General features: G+C 41.2%; 2 protein-coding genes across 2 annotated transcripts; one reads left to right on the forward strand and one right to left on the reverse strand.

Moving 5' to 3' along the window:
- Positions 1–1,320: 1,320 nt before the first annotated feature.
- lsm1 (LSM1, U6 small nuclear RNA associated) lies at positions 1,321–11,484 on the reverse strand. Its single transcript, NM_001292488.1, is given in 4 exon segments — positions 1,321–1,931; positions 2,911–3,026; positions 7,233–7,301; positions 11,337–11,484. Coding segments are annotated over 4 exon segments (402 nt in total). The 5' UTR covers positions 11,383–11,484; the 3' UTR covers positions 1,321–1,760.
- Positions 11,485–11,695: 211 nt separating this feature from the next.
- Positions 11,696–17,766, forward strand: LOC103186538 (thioredoxin-dependent peroxide reductase, mitochondrial). Its single transcript, XM_042336932.1, has 7 exons — positions 11,696–11,825; positions 13,534–13,660; positions 14,080–14,221; positions 15,499–15,634; positions 15,987–16,090; positions 16,393–16,558; positions 17,313–17,766. Exons 1-7 carry the CDS (start codon positions 11,793–11,795, stop codon positions 17,364–17,366), a joined length of 762 nt encoding a protein of 253 aa, XP_042192866.1. The 5' UTR covers positions 11,696–11,792; the 3' UTR covers positions 17,367–17,766.
- The last annotated feature ends 3,192 nt before the right edge of the window (positions 17,767–20,958 follow it).

The following is a 20,958-nucleotide window of genomic DNA, read 5'->3' on the forward strand; positions in this document are numbered from 1 at the left end:
GGGCCTCTCTCTCATTTAAGTATCAGTTTCTTCCTCTGAGAATTTAACCTTGCGATGCCACGGGGAAACATTCTTCTAAATCAGTTGCAGACCTTACAAAGCAGGCCTGGCTGAGGAAGTTCTATACGGTTTGCTCGACAACTTCTATTGTTTGGTTTCATCTAGGGGAATGCCTCAAGTTTTTCACAAATTATTATATCGTACATTTATCAAGTAAAATGTTCAAACTAAATTCCAGCCCAATTGGCTGTCGAGTTTCGCCTACAAAATTATACAGTCAATTCAATATACAATATACTCTGTGAAGCGCTTTGAGACTCTCAACAAAGTGATGAGGCGCTATTATCAAATGCAAGAATTATGTTCGGGGTATAATAATAATATAGAATAGTTTTTTAAAAGGGAATTAAGATCAGTGTTTGATGAATAGAAACATTGAGTAATATGGGGAAGTGACTGAATGCGACTGAATCTCTTCAGAGAGGCGATGTGGATAAGATGGGCTGAATGTGCAATAAATGCAAAATCTGCCAGAGTGAACAGGAATTTATCAGCGGATGTGTTCATAGTAATAGGCAGATTCATCAAGGCCATTTGAATTTATTCAAATGTCTGGGTCAAACATAACAGTCAGTGTGACAAAGACATATGTTGCTACAGCAGTAACAGTGAGTCAGTACTGGAATAACTGATAAAACGACGTACAAACTGCAGTCATCCACTGAAGTGACTGTACTTTAAAGTGGCAACAGCAATCAGCGTTATTGCAACCTTACGAAAAAAACAAAGCTTATTGAATCCCAAAGCTAAACGTTCTGCAGTGAGGCATAATGCAGGTCAAAGAGGAACCAACATGGCTTTTGTATGATATTGCTGCCAATAATAACAAAGGTGCTTCTTTGCTTCTCTTGGTGGGTACTTTGCTACTCTGATGGTTATTACTAGTGCTCACCGAAACGCTGCTGTTTATTTACAGTTGTAAGTGGTTAGTTAACAAGATATAAATATAGTGCGTGAAGCGCTGGAAAGATGTCCTTCCCTTTCGTAAATCAGTACCTCCAAAGCATCCTTGGTGAGAATCTGACAAATGCTTTATGCCGTGGTTGCTCAGTGGAACAGCTTACACCTGATCCATTAAATAAAAACACATACAGGTAAGAAAACCACTCATTCTCACAAAACTGCACTGCAAGTGGGTTGGTAACACAAACTGACATCAGTCACTTGAAAGAGCAATTTCACATCCCTGCCATGAATGGGGCTGCCTTCGAACACCATATATGATTTAGTTGCAGAAAATAGCCATAAGCAGTTGTGTATATATTAGTGTCACAGTGGGAGCTTACTTTATGTAAGTATAATCAGAAATACATACTACATTTCTGCAGAAATGAGGGATTTCAATTCTTCCCGCTGCAGGAATCGGTTTATGTTCTGTAAAACAAACAACTATGGAAGAAAGCCCGGTTCATCCAATGAATAAAACATCTCTTTGATAAACGTACACAGTTACAGCTTTATCACAGTCAGAAACCCTTATGACAGCCGTCAATTAGATTGGACACGTGAAAAGTGTGAATTAACTCACTGCATTATTTCTGATGCGCTGCCTTTGAACAATGAAAGCTAGTCCGTAATCATGCTTTTTTTTTCCAGATAAAGAATTCATCCTGTCTCAACAGGATATATTAAGAATTCCCTTTGCTTATTAAAACAAGGTGCTGCATCGATATTTTGTATTGTACTTAAAAAGTTTTTTTTTAATATTCGTCAAGAGCGTCTGTACGAGGGATGGACAATCCTCGTTCTTTTAAAGCTTTGCTTTTTGTCTTTTCTGCTTCTTGCCTCTCTTGTTGCTGAACTCTTTGGGCTTCCAGAATCTCTTCAATAGACACTCTTTGCAAAGGTGTGTCCGTTTCCCGCTCTAGATCCTGTGAGGAGAGGAGGAAACATGAGAGGGTTATGGACGCAGGTTTAACACATAAAGGACCTACAGACTAATTCATGTGCTCGCTCGGGAACTAAGTCGTTTCACTTGTTTCTGGCTCCATGTCCTGGATTAAAGACACAAAAAATATCAAGGATTGACATAGCTGCATCTGTGATGTATTCCTGTCAATCACAATGTCTCCGCTTTTCACTGACTGCAAAAAAGTCTGAAAATTCAGCTTTCAGCCAGTAAAACAATTGTTTTCTTCACTGACATGGAGGAGCTCGAAGAAAGGTGAGGGAGAGCTTTTAGTTTAGAAACAGTGATCAACATTTATCAATCAACGAAGTATGCAGTACCAGTTATCTTGCTTAAGACATAAATGAATGTCATATTGCTTTAAAACTGATCAACAAAATTTTGTGCTGCAGCAGATATTTAAGGTCTCACTGCAGAAGAAAGATGGGACCGTAATAGTAGCCTCATGACAAGACAAATTAAACCCTGCAGAATTAGATAGCTTATTTTATTCCTCAGCTCTCAGGTAATGCAGTCATAATGAGATCAGGAACACTGAAATAATAATAATCCTTGCGTTTGATATAGCACCTTATCACGTCTTCAAGACGTCTCAAAGCTCTTCACAGAATACACTGTAAAGTGAATTGACTGTGTATTTTGTGGGCGAAATGCGGCAGCCAATTGTGCACAGCAGCGTCCCACAAACAGTCGTGGATTGAAGTGACCAATTTTTTTTTGAAGGAATTATTACCCCTAGAAAAGTGATCCGCCACCGCCAATCCACTAACAACCGGATTCCTACCGACTGCTAGGTAAACAGAAGCGTGTGGAGTAAGGAAACTTGCCCCATGTTTCGCCCTGTCCGGGAATCGAACCCGGGTCTCTCGCTTGCGAGGCGCGTGCACTAACCACTGAGCTCTAGGGTTCCACGTAGGGAATTAAGAATCCCTTCGACTTACTATCTCCCCGAGAAGCACCACATTTTCTCCCCGGACAACAAAGATCCCACGTGGAATGTCGCCATATTTCCTTCCAACGTGGATTCTCTCCACTGTCTGGTGCAGAACCAAATTAGCTGCAATTCAGAAAGAGAAAAGGGGCGAAAATTAAACCATCAGCTGCTTCCAATACAATAATGACACAGATTAGATTCTTGTTCATAAAACAGATTATTGCAAACCAAAGAATGAAGCCAAGAGACAATAAAATTGTGATTCTTAAATCACAAATGGATTTTGGCCTAGTAAATTCAAATACCTCTGTGAGGCAGGTTGAAATAAAAGAGCTGAAATATTCTTCATGACAAAACTCATTATCACTGTAAATACTGTGTTTACTGATAAAACATTTCAAGTCATAAATTGTACTTCAACGTGGCTGAATTGCATCGGCCTTCAACATGGCTGTTCAAAGATAAAACTCAGTCTCAGAATTTCAGGAAACTATGCACAGAGGGCAAGAGATCAAGAGGAAAAACGAGCCAAGCAGGGTTTTGTTTCATTAGTTTACAATACATACTCTATTTGGTATAAAAATTAATCAAACACTTGATAGATTCACAGAAAATACAGCTTTGTGAGAAGGCTGTTTGGCCGACTGAGCCGAAGCTGTGGTGCTTTTCCTTTATGTTTATAAACATAATACAGTATTTACTTTTTGCCATCCTCTCACCTGAGGATTAGAACTATATGGGATCAAAATATATTTATTCAACAATTAAGCAGGCCACTGATAAATTGTCAGAACTATGGCAAGTTGTCCATCTGTTCTGAAGTTACTGCTTATCATAAAGAATTATCATGAACAGCAAATATCCGTCTCTAAATCTCTACACTAGTATTGTACAATTGAACAATTGCTTTCCACATTATCTATTTTGTGGAGAATCACTCTATAATGTTTTGTCAAACGGCAAAACATCCACAGAAGATACATTCAGATACTTTTTCTTCCAATAACGCACATTCAGCAAAGCCAGCTCTGTACCTCTATAATTTAATTCAACTGGATTTGTGTCATTTTCATATAACTTTTGCCACAATGGATTAGTCCAATCTTTTATTTTTTTAGAAAACAAATAAGCTGTTTAATGTAAAAGAGTTGGCACATAGTAGATGTGGTATCCTCTTTGGATATCAATTGGTTTATTTATAGTCGTATATAGTTTCCTTATTCCACACACCTCTGTTTACCTAGCAGTCAGTAGGAGCCCAGTTGTTCTAATTGGCTTTTTTGGAGGTAATAATTCCATAAAAATAATAATAATTTGGTTGATTCAATCCACAACTGTTTGTGTGACACTGCTGTGCACAACTGATGTATTGTTTTGCCCCAAAATATACAGTCAATTCACTTTACAGTATATTCTGTGAAGCGTTTTTTGAGACGTCTCGAAGATGTGATAAGGTGCTACAACAAATGCAAAGATTATTATTACATGGGCTCATTGTGCTTAGAAATCAAAATATTGGAAAATTAACTCTGATTTGGCTCAAGCCCCGAGGGAGAGAAAGAAATTCTGGTGATTGTCAAGGATCTGAAATTATTTGAGAATCCAAAGGATGAGATGTCCCTATAATATCAGGATTGTCTCTACTCTACGAGGTCTGGAGAACAGGCAAGTTCATATTGACATAGTCTGCAGCTAGTATGCAGTAAGGAATCCCAGATGTAGTTGTAGCATCCAACTTAGCTGTTGACTCCTACCTAGCCTGCTTTGTTCTGATACTTTTACTCATTGGAAAAGTTATCATATCAACTTCTGTGTTGCTGGGTCCATTCCTTAATCCAATGGTCCCCAACCTTTATGATCGGCCAACCAAAATACATTTTTCTTTACTGGATTTTTCTTAATTTTTGGCTGTGCCCTGGGTATCGCGGCTTGGTATCTACTGGAAACCAGGTATTGATTTGTCACAGACTTGCCTGGACTGGTGTGGGTGTTCAGCTGGCCACTTCTCGAAGCCCTCTCGGGCCAAAAGTGAACTGTGGGCCACGAGTTGGCGAAAACTGCCTTAATCCAACAATGATATGTGTTTACAGAGAAATGAATGATGGACAATATTTTTTTCCCCAAAAAACAACTTTATTTCATTAAACCATTATATGTCAGTAATTATGGTTTGCCATAAGCGCGGCACATATTCCCTCTTGTAGGAGGGAAACTTCTAGGTTTCATAATATACTGGTACATCATGATGAACTACTGTAGGAAATGCAAAAACTGTAGGTCTATAATTGGGAGCCCCAAATAAATGTTACAGGTGAATGTCCAAAAATGAACCAATCAAGTGTGGAATTCCTAAAGAAGGCAGATCTCATTCATAACTCCCCTCATTTTAATAATGTACTGAGTAATAGATGGTTCATCTCCTGTCCAAAGACACAAGTAGACTAAAGAGTATGAAAATTGTACTCCTAATATATATTTTTTAAAATCTTCTTTGATCTTGAGCACATTAAATTTCAAAGCTCCATTGTATTTTAAAACCTACATGGTTTGAGCCAAGCAGATTTCAAAACCCCCAGAGTCCACGGGCCAGTATAATTGACCATTTCTTGATGGCCGCTTGATTTAAACAAAACTTAAACCAGACCAATAGCTGGATGGTTTTCTGGAGAGTGTGAGGATTGTACCTGACTCCTGTTTGCCTCAACCAACAGATGATTGTACGAAAACAGACAGGCTGTTTATAGTATCGTCATTCCAAAATGCCTCAAAGTTATGACAGACGTGGGCCTTGTACTGTTGTTATTGCTGATTGCTATGGTTTTTCCCATTCTCTACCATCCGTGCTCTCAATCAACACACTCTGTATGGTTTCATGATTGCTCTCAATATCTGCATTTGTGGGTTGTCTGTCATCTTCGACTTCTGATGTTTACATTTCTTTGCACAAGATATGTTTGTGGTATCTCGAAGAGCAACTGTCAATTTGTGACTCCTGGTAGCCAGTCCTGTGGTTTAATCGTACATTCAGCGAGTACTGGGTAGAGGAAACTCATACTCATCTCATGTAACATGCTTCTATTAGAAAGGAGACTCAACATACTGAGTTAGCCTGAACCAAAGTCGCAGAGGTGAAATGACCACATTCTTACCGACAAGGCAAACCTGTTATAGCATGTGGGTCTGAGCCCAATATCCCAGACACTATGTTTGAACTATTTGCAAATAAACGAACGACATCTGAGTGATCAGGCTGCCACCGTCACTTCCTGCATGTTGCATGCACAGGAGCTGCTCAAGACTATCTGCCACCCCAGGCAACACTGCAGTGTGCTGCACCCGCCCCTTCTTAGAAGTTCAATAGCTTTTCACTGACGAGAGATGATGAGAGACTACAGGCTGCGGCCGGTGCTAAAACGTGGCACCCACTGTAGCTCCGTTCCATCCTAATTTCGCTGGTCGAGCATTACAAAAAATCGCCTGTCCCAGAAATCTGCTGCTCTATGCGTGAACGCTCACTAGGAGCAAGAAGCACCAGTGACTTTACTTCCTGTCACATATACCCTGCGGGCAAGAACCGATGCTCACGTCACTTCATTCGTGAATGAGTGTGAGAACCTAACAGGTGTGAACTGAAACCCGAGGTGTACTGCAAGCCACCCGCATTGGAAGTCACCTGGTTGTGAACCACAGCTCCAGCAAGGCCCTGACAAAATCTGGGTCGATTTTTTAAAAAAAGTGCCAAAATACCTTGACAAGCTAAACTGCCAACGTTGTATATTGTTCAATAGATATCACCCTGTTCGTTTTCAGATGGGAGAGACTACACCTTAACTAGCTACACAATATGCATTTGAGCTGAGCCTAAATCATCCCATGCCTCACACGCATCCCGACACATGGTAGAAGATGTCCACAGTCCACAGTATCCAATATTAGGCCTAACCTGGCTAAAGTAGGTCTATTTTCCAGAAAGATGGAGTCACACATCACTGTGCATAAGGCAACGATGTTTGACATCATACGCGCTGAAAAGGTGGCTTCGGCTTAATATGAAATAGCATAATTAAGTTAAAGTGCTTCACACCAGCAGTATAAACCTAGCATGTCACTATTGTAGTATCCAAGCATTATTGTCTGTTAAACACTATAAATTTTTTTAGCCTGCTCGAGAAGTGGACAATTATGGTATTGACTCATTGACGAAAAAATCTGTAGCACAAAACATTACGCCATTTCAACTGATGCCTAGGACTTCTAGCTATTCAGACTACATGGTAATCTATGCATTTTATCATTTAAATACTTTATTGCTCCTGATTCCATACTCACCAAATTGATCTACGCTCCTCAAGTATCCTATTAATGTTCTTCCATCCCGAAGTACTACTAAGTGTTTTTCTGTAAGAGAGAAAACAGATCTGACAATACAGTCTTACAAATTAGTTGAATAAAGAATAGAAGATCTAGTTAAATTACATTATGAATACCAATAAGTACAAGTATGTCACTGTTTAATATCACTGTCCTTTACCACCAACTGTTGACTACACCTTGGGATTATTTAAATTTCCACCTCAGACTACTACAAAGCAATGTGAATGTCATAAAACAATTAGAATAAAACTAAAGAATAAACCATTAAAAAGACACAGATGTACTAAAAAACATAAGTGAACAGATAAAAAAAAAGTTAATAAAAGCTAAAATTACAATTGTGTGCTCTAAATTATTCTTAAGTGCATCATCACATCACATATACACGGGACTAGTGGTGAGGAAATGGAAGTGGTTTCCAGTTGGTTTGGCTCTTTTCCCTTGACAAAGGAAAAAGGCCGACCTTGGAAGACAGTGCTATACGCAATTATAGTGGTGCTCCATACACCATTACATACTGTATATGAGCAGCAGATTCACACCGTGTATCCCAACGCTAGTATTCAGCAAAGGAAGCTTTATTCTTCATCTAGCTTGTGCTATATCTGACTCTGGAGTGTTTCGTGATTATGGCTGTTGTAAAAAATGGAAAAGTGTTCAGTTCTCCAGTACTGACTCATATGTTAAAAAAAAGTAATGGCTTCTTCATTGACTAATTGCTTGTATACATGGTTTGTAATAATAATAATAATTGTTTGAAATGCTGTACACTGTCCAGCATATAAATATAATCTTGTTGTTGTTTGCATGCTCCCTATCAATTGGTCTTGCCATCCATCACCACACTTAAAATTATGATGGTTCAAAAAAACATTTTTTCCCCTTAATTTGTCGTGTATAAGGTAACAAATCCGTAAAATAGCTGACCTCACTGACGGAGCTAATTATATCTCATAATTGGTCATTCATGTGCAAGTAACTTTTTCTCTTCTGTTGACTTTGTGCAGGAATTGTTTTTACCTTTAAACCCAACAGACACAAACTTGGCTTTTTAGATTCAAGAATTCATTATTCATTGAATAATTTCATGCTTGATGTGAATTAAATCTCAATTAAAATGTAGGTTTGTCTTTTTTAGAAAAACACAGGTCTGTATTATTCAATTTTTTTTGTTTTGTTGTTACATTCCAATAATGGTACATTCCAATAATCAGTGACCTAAGCAATTCATAGGGGTCAATAATAATAATAATCCTTGCATTTGATATTGCGCTTTTCACGTCGGGAGGACGTCCCAAAGCGCTTCACAAAACACACTGTAAAGTGAATTGACTGTATATATTTTTGTGGGCGAACGCAGCAGCAAATTGCGCACAGCAATGTCCCACAAACAGTCGTGGATTGAAAATGACCAATTTATTATTGTTTTTGGTTTTGGAGGGATTATTATTAGGCTCTGTGTGGAGTAAGGAAACTTGCCCAAGGTTTCGCCCTCTGCCTGGAATTGAACTCAGGGATAATCCTTGCATTTAATATAGGGAATTATCACATCCTCAAAACACATCACAGGATTTACTGTAACAGGTATATTTGTAGGTAAACGTGGCATCCAACTGTCCCACAAACAGCCATGGAGTGAAGTCCCAGATTGGCAACATTGCCTGCCTTACAGTTTCAAAAGCACAAACCTAAATTGGCCACTATTTTACCCATAGGAGGCAACGCATAATATTGGGCTCCTTTTTGGGGGCTGGTATTTGGTGGACTTATTTGGGACGTCCTCCTGACGTGAAAGGCGCTTTATAAATGGAATCTTGTTGTTGTTGTTGTTGTTGACTTGGGTTTATAAACATATTCTAATTTCTGGCTAGCCTGGAGCCAGGCTAACACCCTGATGCTTACTGGAAGTGACATGTTGAAGCTGTACAGTAGACTCGTTTTTTTTTAAAAAAGCAGATTGGTGCTGTGATTGGGGGAGGGAGGCAGAGATGGGGGGCGGGATGCTTTCGACGGATGATTTTGGACGGGCCAAAGGGTCTTCTTAGAAACAGGAATAGGCTATTCAGCTCCTCGAGCCTATTCCGCCATTCTGTAAGATCATGGCTGATCTGTACCTCGACTCCAATTACCCGCCTTTGCCTCAGAATTCCCGAAGCCCTGACCTAAGAAAAATCTATCCACTCCAGTCTTGAAAATGCGAATGGATCCCATGGCTGCCAGGTTTCGCCCACAAAATATACCCTCAATTCCCTTTCCAGTATATTCTGTGAAGCGCTTTGATCTGTCTCGAAGATGTGATAAGGCGCTATATCAAATGCAAGGATTATTATTATCCACAGCCTTTCGGGGGAGTGAGTTTGCAGAATTCCACTACCCTTTGGGTGAAAAAACGCTTCCTGATTTCACTTTAAAATGGAACAAGCTCTAATTTTAAGATGATGCGCCTTTGCTCTGGATTCTCCCTCCACCAGAGGAAACAGTTTCTCAGCAGCTACCCATTCTTCATTCCAAACGGGTCTTACAGGTGAACATAAATAATAACAACAATAATCCTTGCATTTAATTTAGTGGCTTGTCACGTCTTCCAGACGTCTCGAGACCCTCCTTTTCGACCATGCATAACCCTCCCTGCCGTCCATCCTATTCCCAATCCCAACCCCCTGCTCGGGTCCAAATCCCTGACTGTCCAGCACCTTGAGACGTCCTCCTGATGTGGGAAATCCTCTGCCGCTGTGAAGTGCTCCGGGATGCTAAGAGCGCTATATACATACATATAAGTTGCTGTTGTGTCATATTGCTTCACACGCTCCCTGGAGTTTACTCCCTTTTTGAAAGCGAATATGGATTTTGCTTCAACCGCTGCTCCCAGCCAAATCATTCCATATCCTAAACAATGTGTGTGTGTGTGTGCGTGGTAATAATAATAATAATAATCCCTGCGTTTGAAACAGCGCCTTATCACGTCTTCGAGACGTCTCAAAACGCTTCACAGAATATATGATAAAGTGAATTGACTGTATTTATTTTGTGGGTGAAACGCAGCAGCCAATTGCGCACAGCAGCGTCCGACAAACAGCCGTGGATTGAAATGACCAAATTATTATTATTATTGTTTTTATTGACTGTGTGTTTGTTTTGTGGGTTTGTTTTCCCTACCAACCTGCCCGGTCTCTCCGTTCATCGGGCTCCGGTCTGCTCCATGTCTCCCGCCCGACCCTCCCTACCATCGGTGGCCGGGCTTTCAGCCTCTCTGCCCCCACACTCTGGAACTCCATCCCGCAGTCCCTTCTCCTCGCGCCCTCCCTCGCCTCCTTCAAGGCCGGTCTCGAGACCCTTCTCTTCGACCGTGCCTTTGGTCTCCCTCCCACCTCTCTACCTTCCCTCACCCCTACACCACCCCTCCCCAGCGCTCGGGCCCCGACATCTGACTGTTCAGCGCTTTGGGACGTCCTCCGGACGAGAAAGGAGCTCTATAAATGTCACTTTGTTGTTGTTGCTGTGTGTGTGTGTGTGGGTGCGTGTGAGGGGGGGTGTGAGGGGTGGGTGTGTGTGGGGGGTGGTATGAGGGTGTGTGTGAGGGGGGTGTGTGTGTGGGGGGGGGGTGAGGGGTGAGGGTGTGTGTGTGTGGGTGTGTGTGTGTGTGTGGGTGTGTGTCTGTGTGTGGGGGTGTGTGTGTGGGGGTGTGTGTGTGAGGGTGTGTGTGTGTGTGTGTGTGTGGGGGTGTGTGTGTGTGTGTGTGTGTGGGGGGTGTGTGTGTGTGTGTGTGTGTGGGGGTGTGTGGGTGTGTGTGTGTGTGGGGGTGTGTGGGTGTGTGTGTGTGTGGGGGTGTGTGTGTGTGTGTGTGTGTGTGAGGGTGTGTGTGTGTGGTGTGTGGGTGTGTGTGTGTGGGTGTGTGTGGGTGTGTGTGTGTGTGGGGGTGTGTATGTGTGTATGTGTGTGTGTGTGTGGGTGGGGGTGTGAGGGTGTGTGTGTGTGTGTGTGTGTGGGTGTGTGTGGGGGTGTGTGTGTGGGGTGTGAGGGGGTGTGTGGGGGTGGAGGAGGTGAGTCGGAGTCTCTTACTGTCTATATCCTCTATCAGGCTGGCGGTGCCGGGCATGTAGTTCATGATGATGATGATGTTGTTGTTGGCGGCGGCTCAACCGACAACCGACCCGGCGCCGGGCGGTCACATGGCAACCGGGAGGGGAACTACTTCCGGTTCCGAGGTCACGAATGGAGCGCTCGAGCTCATCACTTCCAGGTCAGTCTCCCCCCCCTCCTCCCCATTGGGCGGGTTTCTCCCCCACTCCTCCCCATTGGGCGGGTTTCTCCCCCACTCCTCCACATTGGGCGGGTTTCTCCCCCACTCCTCCCTATTGGGCGGGTTTCTCCCCCCCCCCCCGCCCCGCTGTTACCCATCAGTACAGTAAGGAGTGGGGGGGGGGAGGGGCGAGAGGGGGCGGTTCTGACGCATAATATTTCGGGGCTACTTTTTTGGGCGGTTTTGGGCTACACGCGCGGACGGTTCTCGCAAAGATGGCGACGCTCAGGAGCGTAATGAGGGCGCGGGTGAGTCTGACTCTGTGAGGGGAGAGGAGGGGGGAGAGAGGGAGTGGGGGGGAATAGAGGGAGAGAGGAGGGGAGAGAGGGAGTGGGGGGAAAGGGGAGAGAGGAGGAGGAGGGGAGAGAGGGAGTGGGGGGAAAGGGGGAGAGAGGAGGAGGGGAGAGGGAGTGGGGGGGAAAAGGGGGAGAGAGGAGGGAGGAGGGAGAGGGAGGGAGTGGGGGGGAAAGGGGGAGAGAGGAGGAGGAGGGGAGAGAGGGAGTGGGGGGGAAAAGGGGGAGAGAGGAGGAGGAGGGGAGAGAGGGAGTGGGGGGGAAAGGGGGAGAGAGGAGGAGGGGAGAGGGAGTGGGGGGGAAAGGAGGAGAGAGCAGGAGGGGAGAGAGGGAGTGGGGGGGAAAAGGGGGAGAGAGGAGGAGGGGGGGAAGAGAGGAGGGGAGAGGGAGGAGGGAGAGGGAGGGAGTGGGGGCAAAGGGAGGGAGAGAGGATTGGGGGGAAAGGGAAAGAAAGATTTTATTCCATGATGGCTGTGATTTTCTTTCTCTCTCTGATCCTCACTCCATATCTCCTCCTCTCTCTCTCTCTCTCTCTCTCCTTCCTGTGACCTTTACTTAAATAAGGGGACATTCTGCTGTCAGTGCAGTTAATCCTCAGTTACTTTTATTTATTTATTTATTTATTTATAAATAAATAAAAATAGATAGATAAATACATCAAATAAACACGTAGTGTGACCGATAATAATAATAATAATAATAATCCTTGCATTTGATATAGCGCTTTTCACGTCGGGAGGACGTCCCAAAGCGCTTCACAGAACACACTGTAAAGTGAATTGACTGTATATTTGTGGGCGAACGCGGCAGCCAATTGCGCACAGCAATGTCCCACAAACAGTCGTGGATTGAAAATGACCAATTTATTATTGTATTTTTTTGGAGGGATTATTATTAGGCTCTGTGTGGAGTAAGGAAACTTGCCCAAGGTTTGGCCCTCTGCCTGGAATTGAACTCAGGCCTCTCACTTGCAAAGCGAGTGCTCTAACCACTGAGCTACAGGACTCCACTGTATTCTTCAATTGGAACACATACATACATACATAAACACATACATACAATAAAACAATAATAAATTAATAACAATTAATGATAATATTAATGCGGTCACTCGATGATAATCCACGGCTGTTTGCGGGGACGCTGCTGTGCGCATTTGGCTGCCGCGCTTCCGCCCACAAAATATACAGTCACTACACTTTACGGTGTATCCTGTCAAGCGCTTTGAGACGTCTCAAAGGCGTGTTAAGAGGCGCTACGTCAAATGCAAGGATTATTATTAAGAGTGTATTTGAGAGGAATCTTGATTTGCGGGTGAGGGGAGAAGGGAATTAGAAGGTGGGACAGGGAAAGAGACGAGGAGAGGGAATCGGGCACTGCTACAACTCATTTGGAGTGCAGTATCGACAGCAGCACAGACGAGTTGGGCCAAATGGCGTGTTTCCATGCTGTACATTATATGTATTTAATTCTAAGATGAGACAACAGGCCCTGGCATTTTTTTTTTCCTTTTAAAAGGTCACTGCTATCCCTCTTGCTTTTGGTGACACTAGTAAGAAATTGATTTCCAATGATGCATTTTGGACTTGCAAGTCTTGCAATGTGTTTGAAGTAAATGCTCGTCCCAGCTGTATTTTAACTTTTTATTTGCCTTTGGTTGCAGGTTTGCCTATCATATTTGAACCCTTGCAGAATTTCTGCCGCATCTCGGGTGCAGAATATTCAGAAAAATGCGGCCAGCAGTCGGATTTTAACACCCTTTGGAAGCTATAAAAAGAATTTCACCACAAGTAAGATACCCAATCTTTTCTGACAAGCCATGAAGCCAGTTGTGAACATTTGTTTGCCCTGTTGCCCTTTTTTTTCGTTTGTTTAGAAATACGTGGTCACTGCACTTCTACAGTAAAAATTCTGTAAAACGCTTTAAGACATTTGGTTGACGTGATAAAGTACTATATCAAATGCAAGAGGTTATGTGTTTATAATCTGCATTTATATCAGACTGAACAGTTGCAACATTTAGATCTGTTTGGAGTTAATCAAAGAACATTCTAAATTAAACTTGCTCTCACTTACATTCATTATGGAAAGCATTTGAATTTTTTTTCTAAAGTTAGTTAGTAGGCAAATGACACTGTTGCAAAAAGTCGCATTGGGTCTGGAATAAAGACAGCTCTTACGTAATGATATTGAATCGTTTTGTTTCCAGGTTGTGCAAACTTTGCTCCTGCCGTGACCGAACATGCACCACCTTTCAAAGGCACGGCTGTGGTCAATGGTGAGTTCAAAGAGATCAGTTTGGACGACTATCAGGGAAAGTACCTGGTTCTGTTCTTCTATCCTTTGGACTTGTAAGTAATCCTCGTACATTCAGTAAATGTATAACTGCAAGTTACTGTAAAAGTGCTCTATTTATAAAATATTTCTCAAACTCCAGTTTTATTCACCATTCAGTACCTTTGTTTTTTTTTTCAAAACCTACTTTTGCTCGCAGTAGTTCTGCGCAGACCTATTCGATGTTGAATTCCGAATTGCCATAACGTGCACATCTATAATTTTGCTGGAAAAGGTTTTAGAGAAAACTTTACAAATCTTTTGGTGTCAAATTGGTTGAGCACAACTAAAAACTGAACTGGGAAAATTTAAAAAAAAAATGCATATGTACAGAGTTCTGCTTATCAGCTTTGAATATATTAACTGCCAAATTATGGGTGGAGCACATATCTCATGGACAAATGGTGTTGCCCACCCATATCCTGATCAGATTGTTCTGTGCACATGTTGATGACGCTGTGTTTGTCTCTCTAGAACTGAACACACCAGGGATCTATAGAAGCAGTTTAACTGCTACATTGAGTTCCTTTAAACATAAAACTGGTATAAGTTTTACCCTTGGGGGATTTTTTCCTCTGCTGTTGCTCATCTTGCTGTTCCTACTTCCCTCTCTCCCTCTGGTATTTTGAATTGTCTGTCCTGCTTTAATATATGTTGCAGCGACCAAGAGATGTTTTTGTGTTTGTTATTGAGAATCAAATTCATTTCAGTATTGTTTATTGGAAGTTATTGCCTTATTATATAATCAGCACATTTTAGAAACTCTTCCCCCAAATACTACACTGCAATTGGTATAAGCAGTATAATTCTCCCACCATAAAGCTGATTCAATGTAAAATCTTGCTTTTCTTCTTAAAATGCCTAAATTTTATTTGAGATGTGTAACAGAATGTAGATGTAGTTGCGTATGTGGACATTTTCCACAAGTACCTACTGGCACTTTCCAGGAGGATTTATTTTCTGTGTAAGATTTTTAAGGTGCTCACAGAGCCCAATTCTTAGCAATCCTTCACCTGAACAGGCATGTGGCTCCTCAATTTAGCATCGTGGAGTCCTGTAGCTCAGTGGTTAGAGCGCTCGTCTTGCAAATGAGAGGACCTGGGTTTGATTCCTGGGGCAGTGCGAAACTTTAGGCAAGTTTCCTTACTCCAAACGCCTGTTTACCTAGCAGTAAATATGAGCCAGATTGTCACCTATATATTTAGCTGCTATCTGTACAATGGTATCTTATTTGTAAATAGATTTGTGTAGTATTATATTTATGAATTTGTAAACCATTTTATTCTTTTTACAGTACCTTTGTTTGCCCAACTGAGATAATTGCATTCAGTGACAAAGTCAATGAGTTCCATGATGTGAATTGTGAGGTTATTGGTGTATCTGTGGATTCACATTTCTCCCACCTTGCCTGGATCAACACATCTAGAAAGGTAAGGAAACAAGTAGTAGCTGTACAGCAATGTACTAGCTGTTGGCTTTTTATCAAGGATCACTTTATAAAGGGATTTTTGTTTTTGTTTTCATTGCCTCTTGGAAATCTCAGCGTTTCTATTAACATTTCTGCGTAGTGCGTTTATAAATTTGAAGAGAGCGACAGCTAAAGAATGTTTCTGTTTTAATCCTGTGTGTAAGTAAATAGTTTTAAGTCACGGCTGAATATATTTGGATGCTGATTGTATTGGAAGAAATAAGGGACAATGTAAGTGAAGTGTTTTCAGTAGGTTTTATGCGGTCTGGTTGATTCTTGTGTTGGAATATTTCTCGTCTTTTTCCCACCTTCAGATTGGAGGACTTGGCCGCATGAATATACCACTATTATCTGATCTAACAAAGCAGATATCTCGGGATTATGGAGTACTTCTGGAAAACCCTGGTATTGCCCTGAGGTAAAATTATTCTGATTATTAATCTATTAGTCCGAGATTTGAACTCAAGTGTGTTTATATATTTAAAAAAAACTGAGATCAGGACTGTAGTAACATTCAGCAGCATCCACTCAATCCTAATTCCTAACTTTGTTTCAAATGTGTACATTTACCCTCGAGCCAACACCTTGCTGCAATTAATTTTTATCACGTTTTGATGTTTTAAGTGCATTTCAGTAAATGTTTGAAATGTCATTTATTTACGAGAATAATGGCGCTGACGATGGCTTTTCTGATTTTTAAAAAAATATTGCTTTTACCAGGGGCCTTTTCATCATTGATCCTCGTGGAATTATCAAGCACATTGGGATCAACGATCTACCTGTGGGACGCAGTGTTCCGGAGACACTGCGGTTAGTAAAGGCGTTCCAGTTTGTGGAGACACACGGAGAGGTTTGCCCAGCCAATTGGACTCCTCACTCTCCCACGGTATGTAATGTTTTATTATGATGGAAAATTTAGGAATTTAAGCCTAAACAAGCTGACTTGTTACTTAAACTATCCATAGAGACCAGCCTGGTTACATTATACACTAATCCAAACAAATTATTATGTCTACATTTTGAAGAAATGATGATATCTACATTTTGCAATTGAGTCTCTTCAGACAACTGATGATTTAGCTGCAACATTTTTATTTTTAACCTAGGACTTAAACTACCATTTTAATTACCATTGTCTGAGTCTATGAAACTATTTCTTAGTGTTTTGAAGAAAAAAGTCGGGCAAAGCAATTACAGTTTGTAGCAGCTTTAACCAAACAATATCAATATTGAAAGAGACTGCCGGTTAATCCAATCCTTGTGCCACTCTTTAAGCAACATTATAGGATTACTGCAAAGAGGAGTACATCTTGATCGTACAAATAGAGCTGTTTTTAATGTTCACTTGTAAAGCCAAATGGGACTTCAATTTAACATTGAAAGATGGCACCTCTACCAAAACAGTACTCCTCCACTATCGCACTGGAGTGTCAGCCTAGGCTGTCGCTTGATGAGATTTGGATTTCAGTTCAGTGTTTGCTGTATATTATCATCTCAGCATCTAGATGCCCTTTGTAAAGTGCTTAAACTTTGCTTTGTCTGTGGAACTGTAATATTCTCACGTGGTTTAACATGCCATTTTGTATTTTATTGTGGCAGTATGATTAACCTGCAGGTGTAATTCTGTTTGTATTTTTCAGATTAAGCCAACGCCACAAGATTCCAAGGAGTACTTTCAGAAAGTCCATGATTAGATTGATAATTTGTCAGCCTGTATTTAATTTTGCACTAATTGACGATTCAAAATGCTAAATTATGAAGATGAATGTTATCCTTGTTACAAAAATAAGGGGGTACAGTAATTAAAGCTCTTCGGTTTAGAATGTTAGTCCAGTTTACCCATCTCGGGGAGTCATTTATCAAGCAGCTGTTACAAGAAATATTTTCTTCGATTTCCATGTGGTTAAAAGGTACGAAAACACCTTTACTTTAAAGAGAACCAGAAAGAACAGGACTCTTATAACCTCATAGTGGACAGGGTCATCAACTGTGTACAAATGATTGAATCTACTGATGTTTTGCAATATCATGTTTAAAGAAGTACTTACGCACAATTAAACTGCTTATATTCTACAAAATAAAGATTCAGATGTATATGTTGAGTGTGGACCAATTATTTCCCCAAAACTTTTTTAACCCATCTTGTGCTATCTAATTACTATCACACAGTAAGCCTAGATTTAACTACAATTGTCTTATTGCAGCCTTTTTTCTCATTTTCATTCTGAATTTGTAATTATCTACAATTTAGTGCAAGAAAGGAGGATGTGTGTGTTTTCGAGTTCATATTTTTGAATCAGGAGAAAGCAACATTAAATCCATGAACAAAACACTAATACCAAAATAAAGTTGTGACAGAGCTAGATGTAAGGATTACCTATCAAGATAATCTTTTACATCCTATTTACTAGTACGAGAGAAATCTTAGCTTCAGCAAATATTGGCGAGGTGTTTATTGTATTTTATCTAGTTAGGTTTGCATGTCAAGATTTTTCATTGTAAATGATATAAAGTACCTATGATCCATGTATTTTAAAAAAATAATTTGGTCACTCAATCCACGACTGTGTGTGGGACGCTGCTGTGCACAGTTGGCTGCTGCGTTTCGCCCACAAAACATACAGTCGATTCACTTAACAATATATTCTGTGAAGCGCTTTGAAACGACTCGAAGACGCGATAAGGCAAATGCAAGGATTATTATTATGATTTGGAGATGGATAGAAAGGTGTGTTATGGAGTTTAATAATCATTCTTGCATTTGATAGAAGCGCCTTAGTGACTCCCAAGCTCTTCACAGGGATGTACTGACTCGGCTGATATGCTATTAATCAGTTAAATGGTGGCATGAAAAATTTACTGCATTTCTCATCCAATGCTGAGCTTGGTATTAGAAATGAAAATTATGCGGTTTTCTCTTCTGAAGTACAAATTTCCTCTCCTCGCCTCAAAACGTGCGTATGAACCATAAAAATAATTCTTGCTACGCCTTTGATAAATGACTTCCTGTTATCGGCTTTCAGGTTTGTTGTCTAAATTCTGCTATTCTACTGCGTCGTTAGTATCTCGATTATTTCTGGAAATGCTGTCATTGATAGCAATTTAAGACAGTGAGTTTATTGTGCTCGAGTCAAAACTAGAAATGTGAAAAAACATTTAAAGGTAACCCTGGAAATTCAAAAAAGCCTCAACTTTATTCTTTTAACTACAAAAAATGAAGTTTTAGGATATAATAGATCAAATCCAAACAAAGGATTTCAGACAAGGAAAGTCAATTCAGCCTTTTGGGAAAACTGGAGAAAGTTCTAAACCAATGCTTGGAAAGAAAATAAGAGCACCAGAAAAGGGAAAACCAAGAAATTATAAAATCCTGATTAAATTTCAAGCTTTGAAGGCACCCGGAATAGCTTTGAAACAAAGAATTCTTACATAAATTCAAAATATTGTGCTAACTTATGTTCTTTGTTAGCCACTGTGCCCCGAAACTCTGGAACACTCTCCCTCGGTCCCTCCGCCTTGCCCCCTCTCTCCCCTGGAGGACGCTATATAAGTGCAAGTTGTTGCTGCATTTTCTCCCGAAAATTTCCTAAAATTTGATTGATTAATAAAAGGAACAAAAGAAGTGAATAGGAAGCACTAAATACCCGTATGGTCTAGTAACATTTCTCATGACATCAGTTGACAGAAATTAATTGAACTGAACGCCCAGATTTTGAACACTAGAATTACTTAGTGTTCTAAATAATTAAGATATATTGCAGTATATTTTGTGAAGCACTTTGAGACATCTCGAAGATGTGATAAAACGCTATATCAAATCCAAGGATTATTATTATTTAAACATAGTAACAATAACAATCGTTTATATAGGAACGCCTTGCAAATAGGGTAATGTTTTGGAAGTACTTTACAGAGACTTCCAGGCACGGAGGAGGGAAGCAACATGGTCAAAGCGAGTGGTGACTTCCATAAACTTTACATGACATTCCTTTACATTCCTCTTGAAAACGATCATGTTTTGTTCCTACATTTTATCCCTCGTCCCCTCCGCTCCACCGTCGGTGGCCGTGCCTTCCGCCACTACGCCCCGAAACTCTGGAACTCTCTCCCTCAATCCCTCTGCCTTGCCCCCTCCCTCCCCGCCTTCCAATCCAACCTAAAGTCCTTCCTTTTTTTTTGAGTTTACGGTCACCTCCCCCCTCCCTCTCTTCCCCCCCACCCCGCTCGGGTTCAGACTCTGTCACCGTGAAGCGCTCTGGGACCCTTCCCCCCCATGAAGAGCGCTGTGTAAATGCAAATTGTTGTAGATTTCTACAACAGCCTTGTTCTTGTGTGATGTATTTATTTGATTGTTATAACTTTCCCAACTCCCCCTGGAATTTGAAAGCTTTAATTCTGCAAAACACGGACTGTTTTGTCACGAGCTCAATGCGAGGAATGTGGCGGCCGCAGTTTGATCGTTCCCCGTGCTCTCTTTGTCCAAATGTGGACAAAAATAAAGCTTAGTGTCAAACACCGCAGCTATCTGCTCTCAGTAATGCAGCTCTGATTTGGGGTTTAAAAATAAACTGCGAACCGATCAGTGTCACGTTACTTTCCTGTGAGGCGCGGGGAGAGATTCACTGAGGTTCTTGTCACAAGTAGAACCGTTATCACCGAAACACTGAATGCACAAGCTGTGAAACTGATGGAAACCAGAGCCTTTGGTGAGGTTACTTTCGGAAATTGTGGCGTTGGGCATCCCCTGCTGGTCATAACAACAATAATAATCCTGGCGTTTGGTACAGCGCCTTATCACGTCTTCGAGACGTCTCAAAGTGCTTCCCAGGATACACTGTAAAGTGTATGTATGAACTGTTGCGCACAGCAGTGTCCCCCAAACAGTCCTGGACTGAGTGACCAAATTATTATTATATTTTTCGAAGCGATTATTACCCCCGGAAAAGCGATCCGCCCATCGACTAAAAAAAAAGTGTTCCTTTTTACTGCAAGGTAGACAGAGGCCTGTGGTTATTTCCAGAAGTAGTTGTTATTTTTTTAACACTTAAGCAAACGCAGCAGAATAACACGCACAGTGTCTGAACTGGGCCATTGAAAAGGTTACTTACCTTATCAGCAGCAACAAGCCCGATCTGCACGGATTACCTTGTATCCAGACAAGTAGGGTTAACAAACCGAAGTTTCTATTGATTGTTTTCTTTAGCGATTACCATAGTATTATGATTTAATGGCACCGCCTTGTTTTCAGTAGCTCAGCATGATTATCCCAGTGAGAGTCATTACCTT

This window comes from Callorhinchus milii, unplaced genomic scaffold, assembly GCF_018977255.1.
Source record: "Callorhinchus milii isolate IMCB2004 unplaced genomic scaffold, IMCB_Cmil_1.0 Scaffold7, whole genome shotgun sequence".
NCBI classification, from domain to species: Eukaryota; Metazoa; Chordata; class Chondrichthyes; order Chimaeriformes; family Callorhinchidae; genus Callorhinchus; species Callorhinchus milii.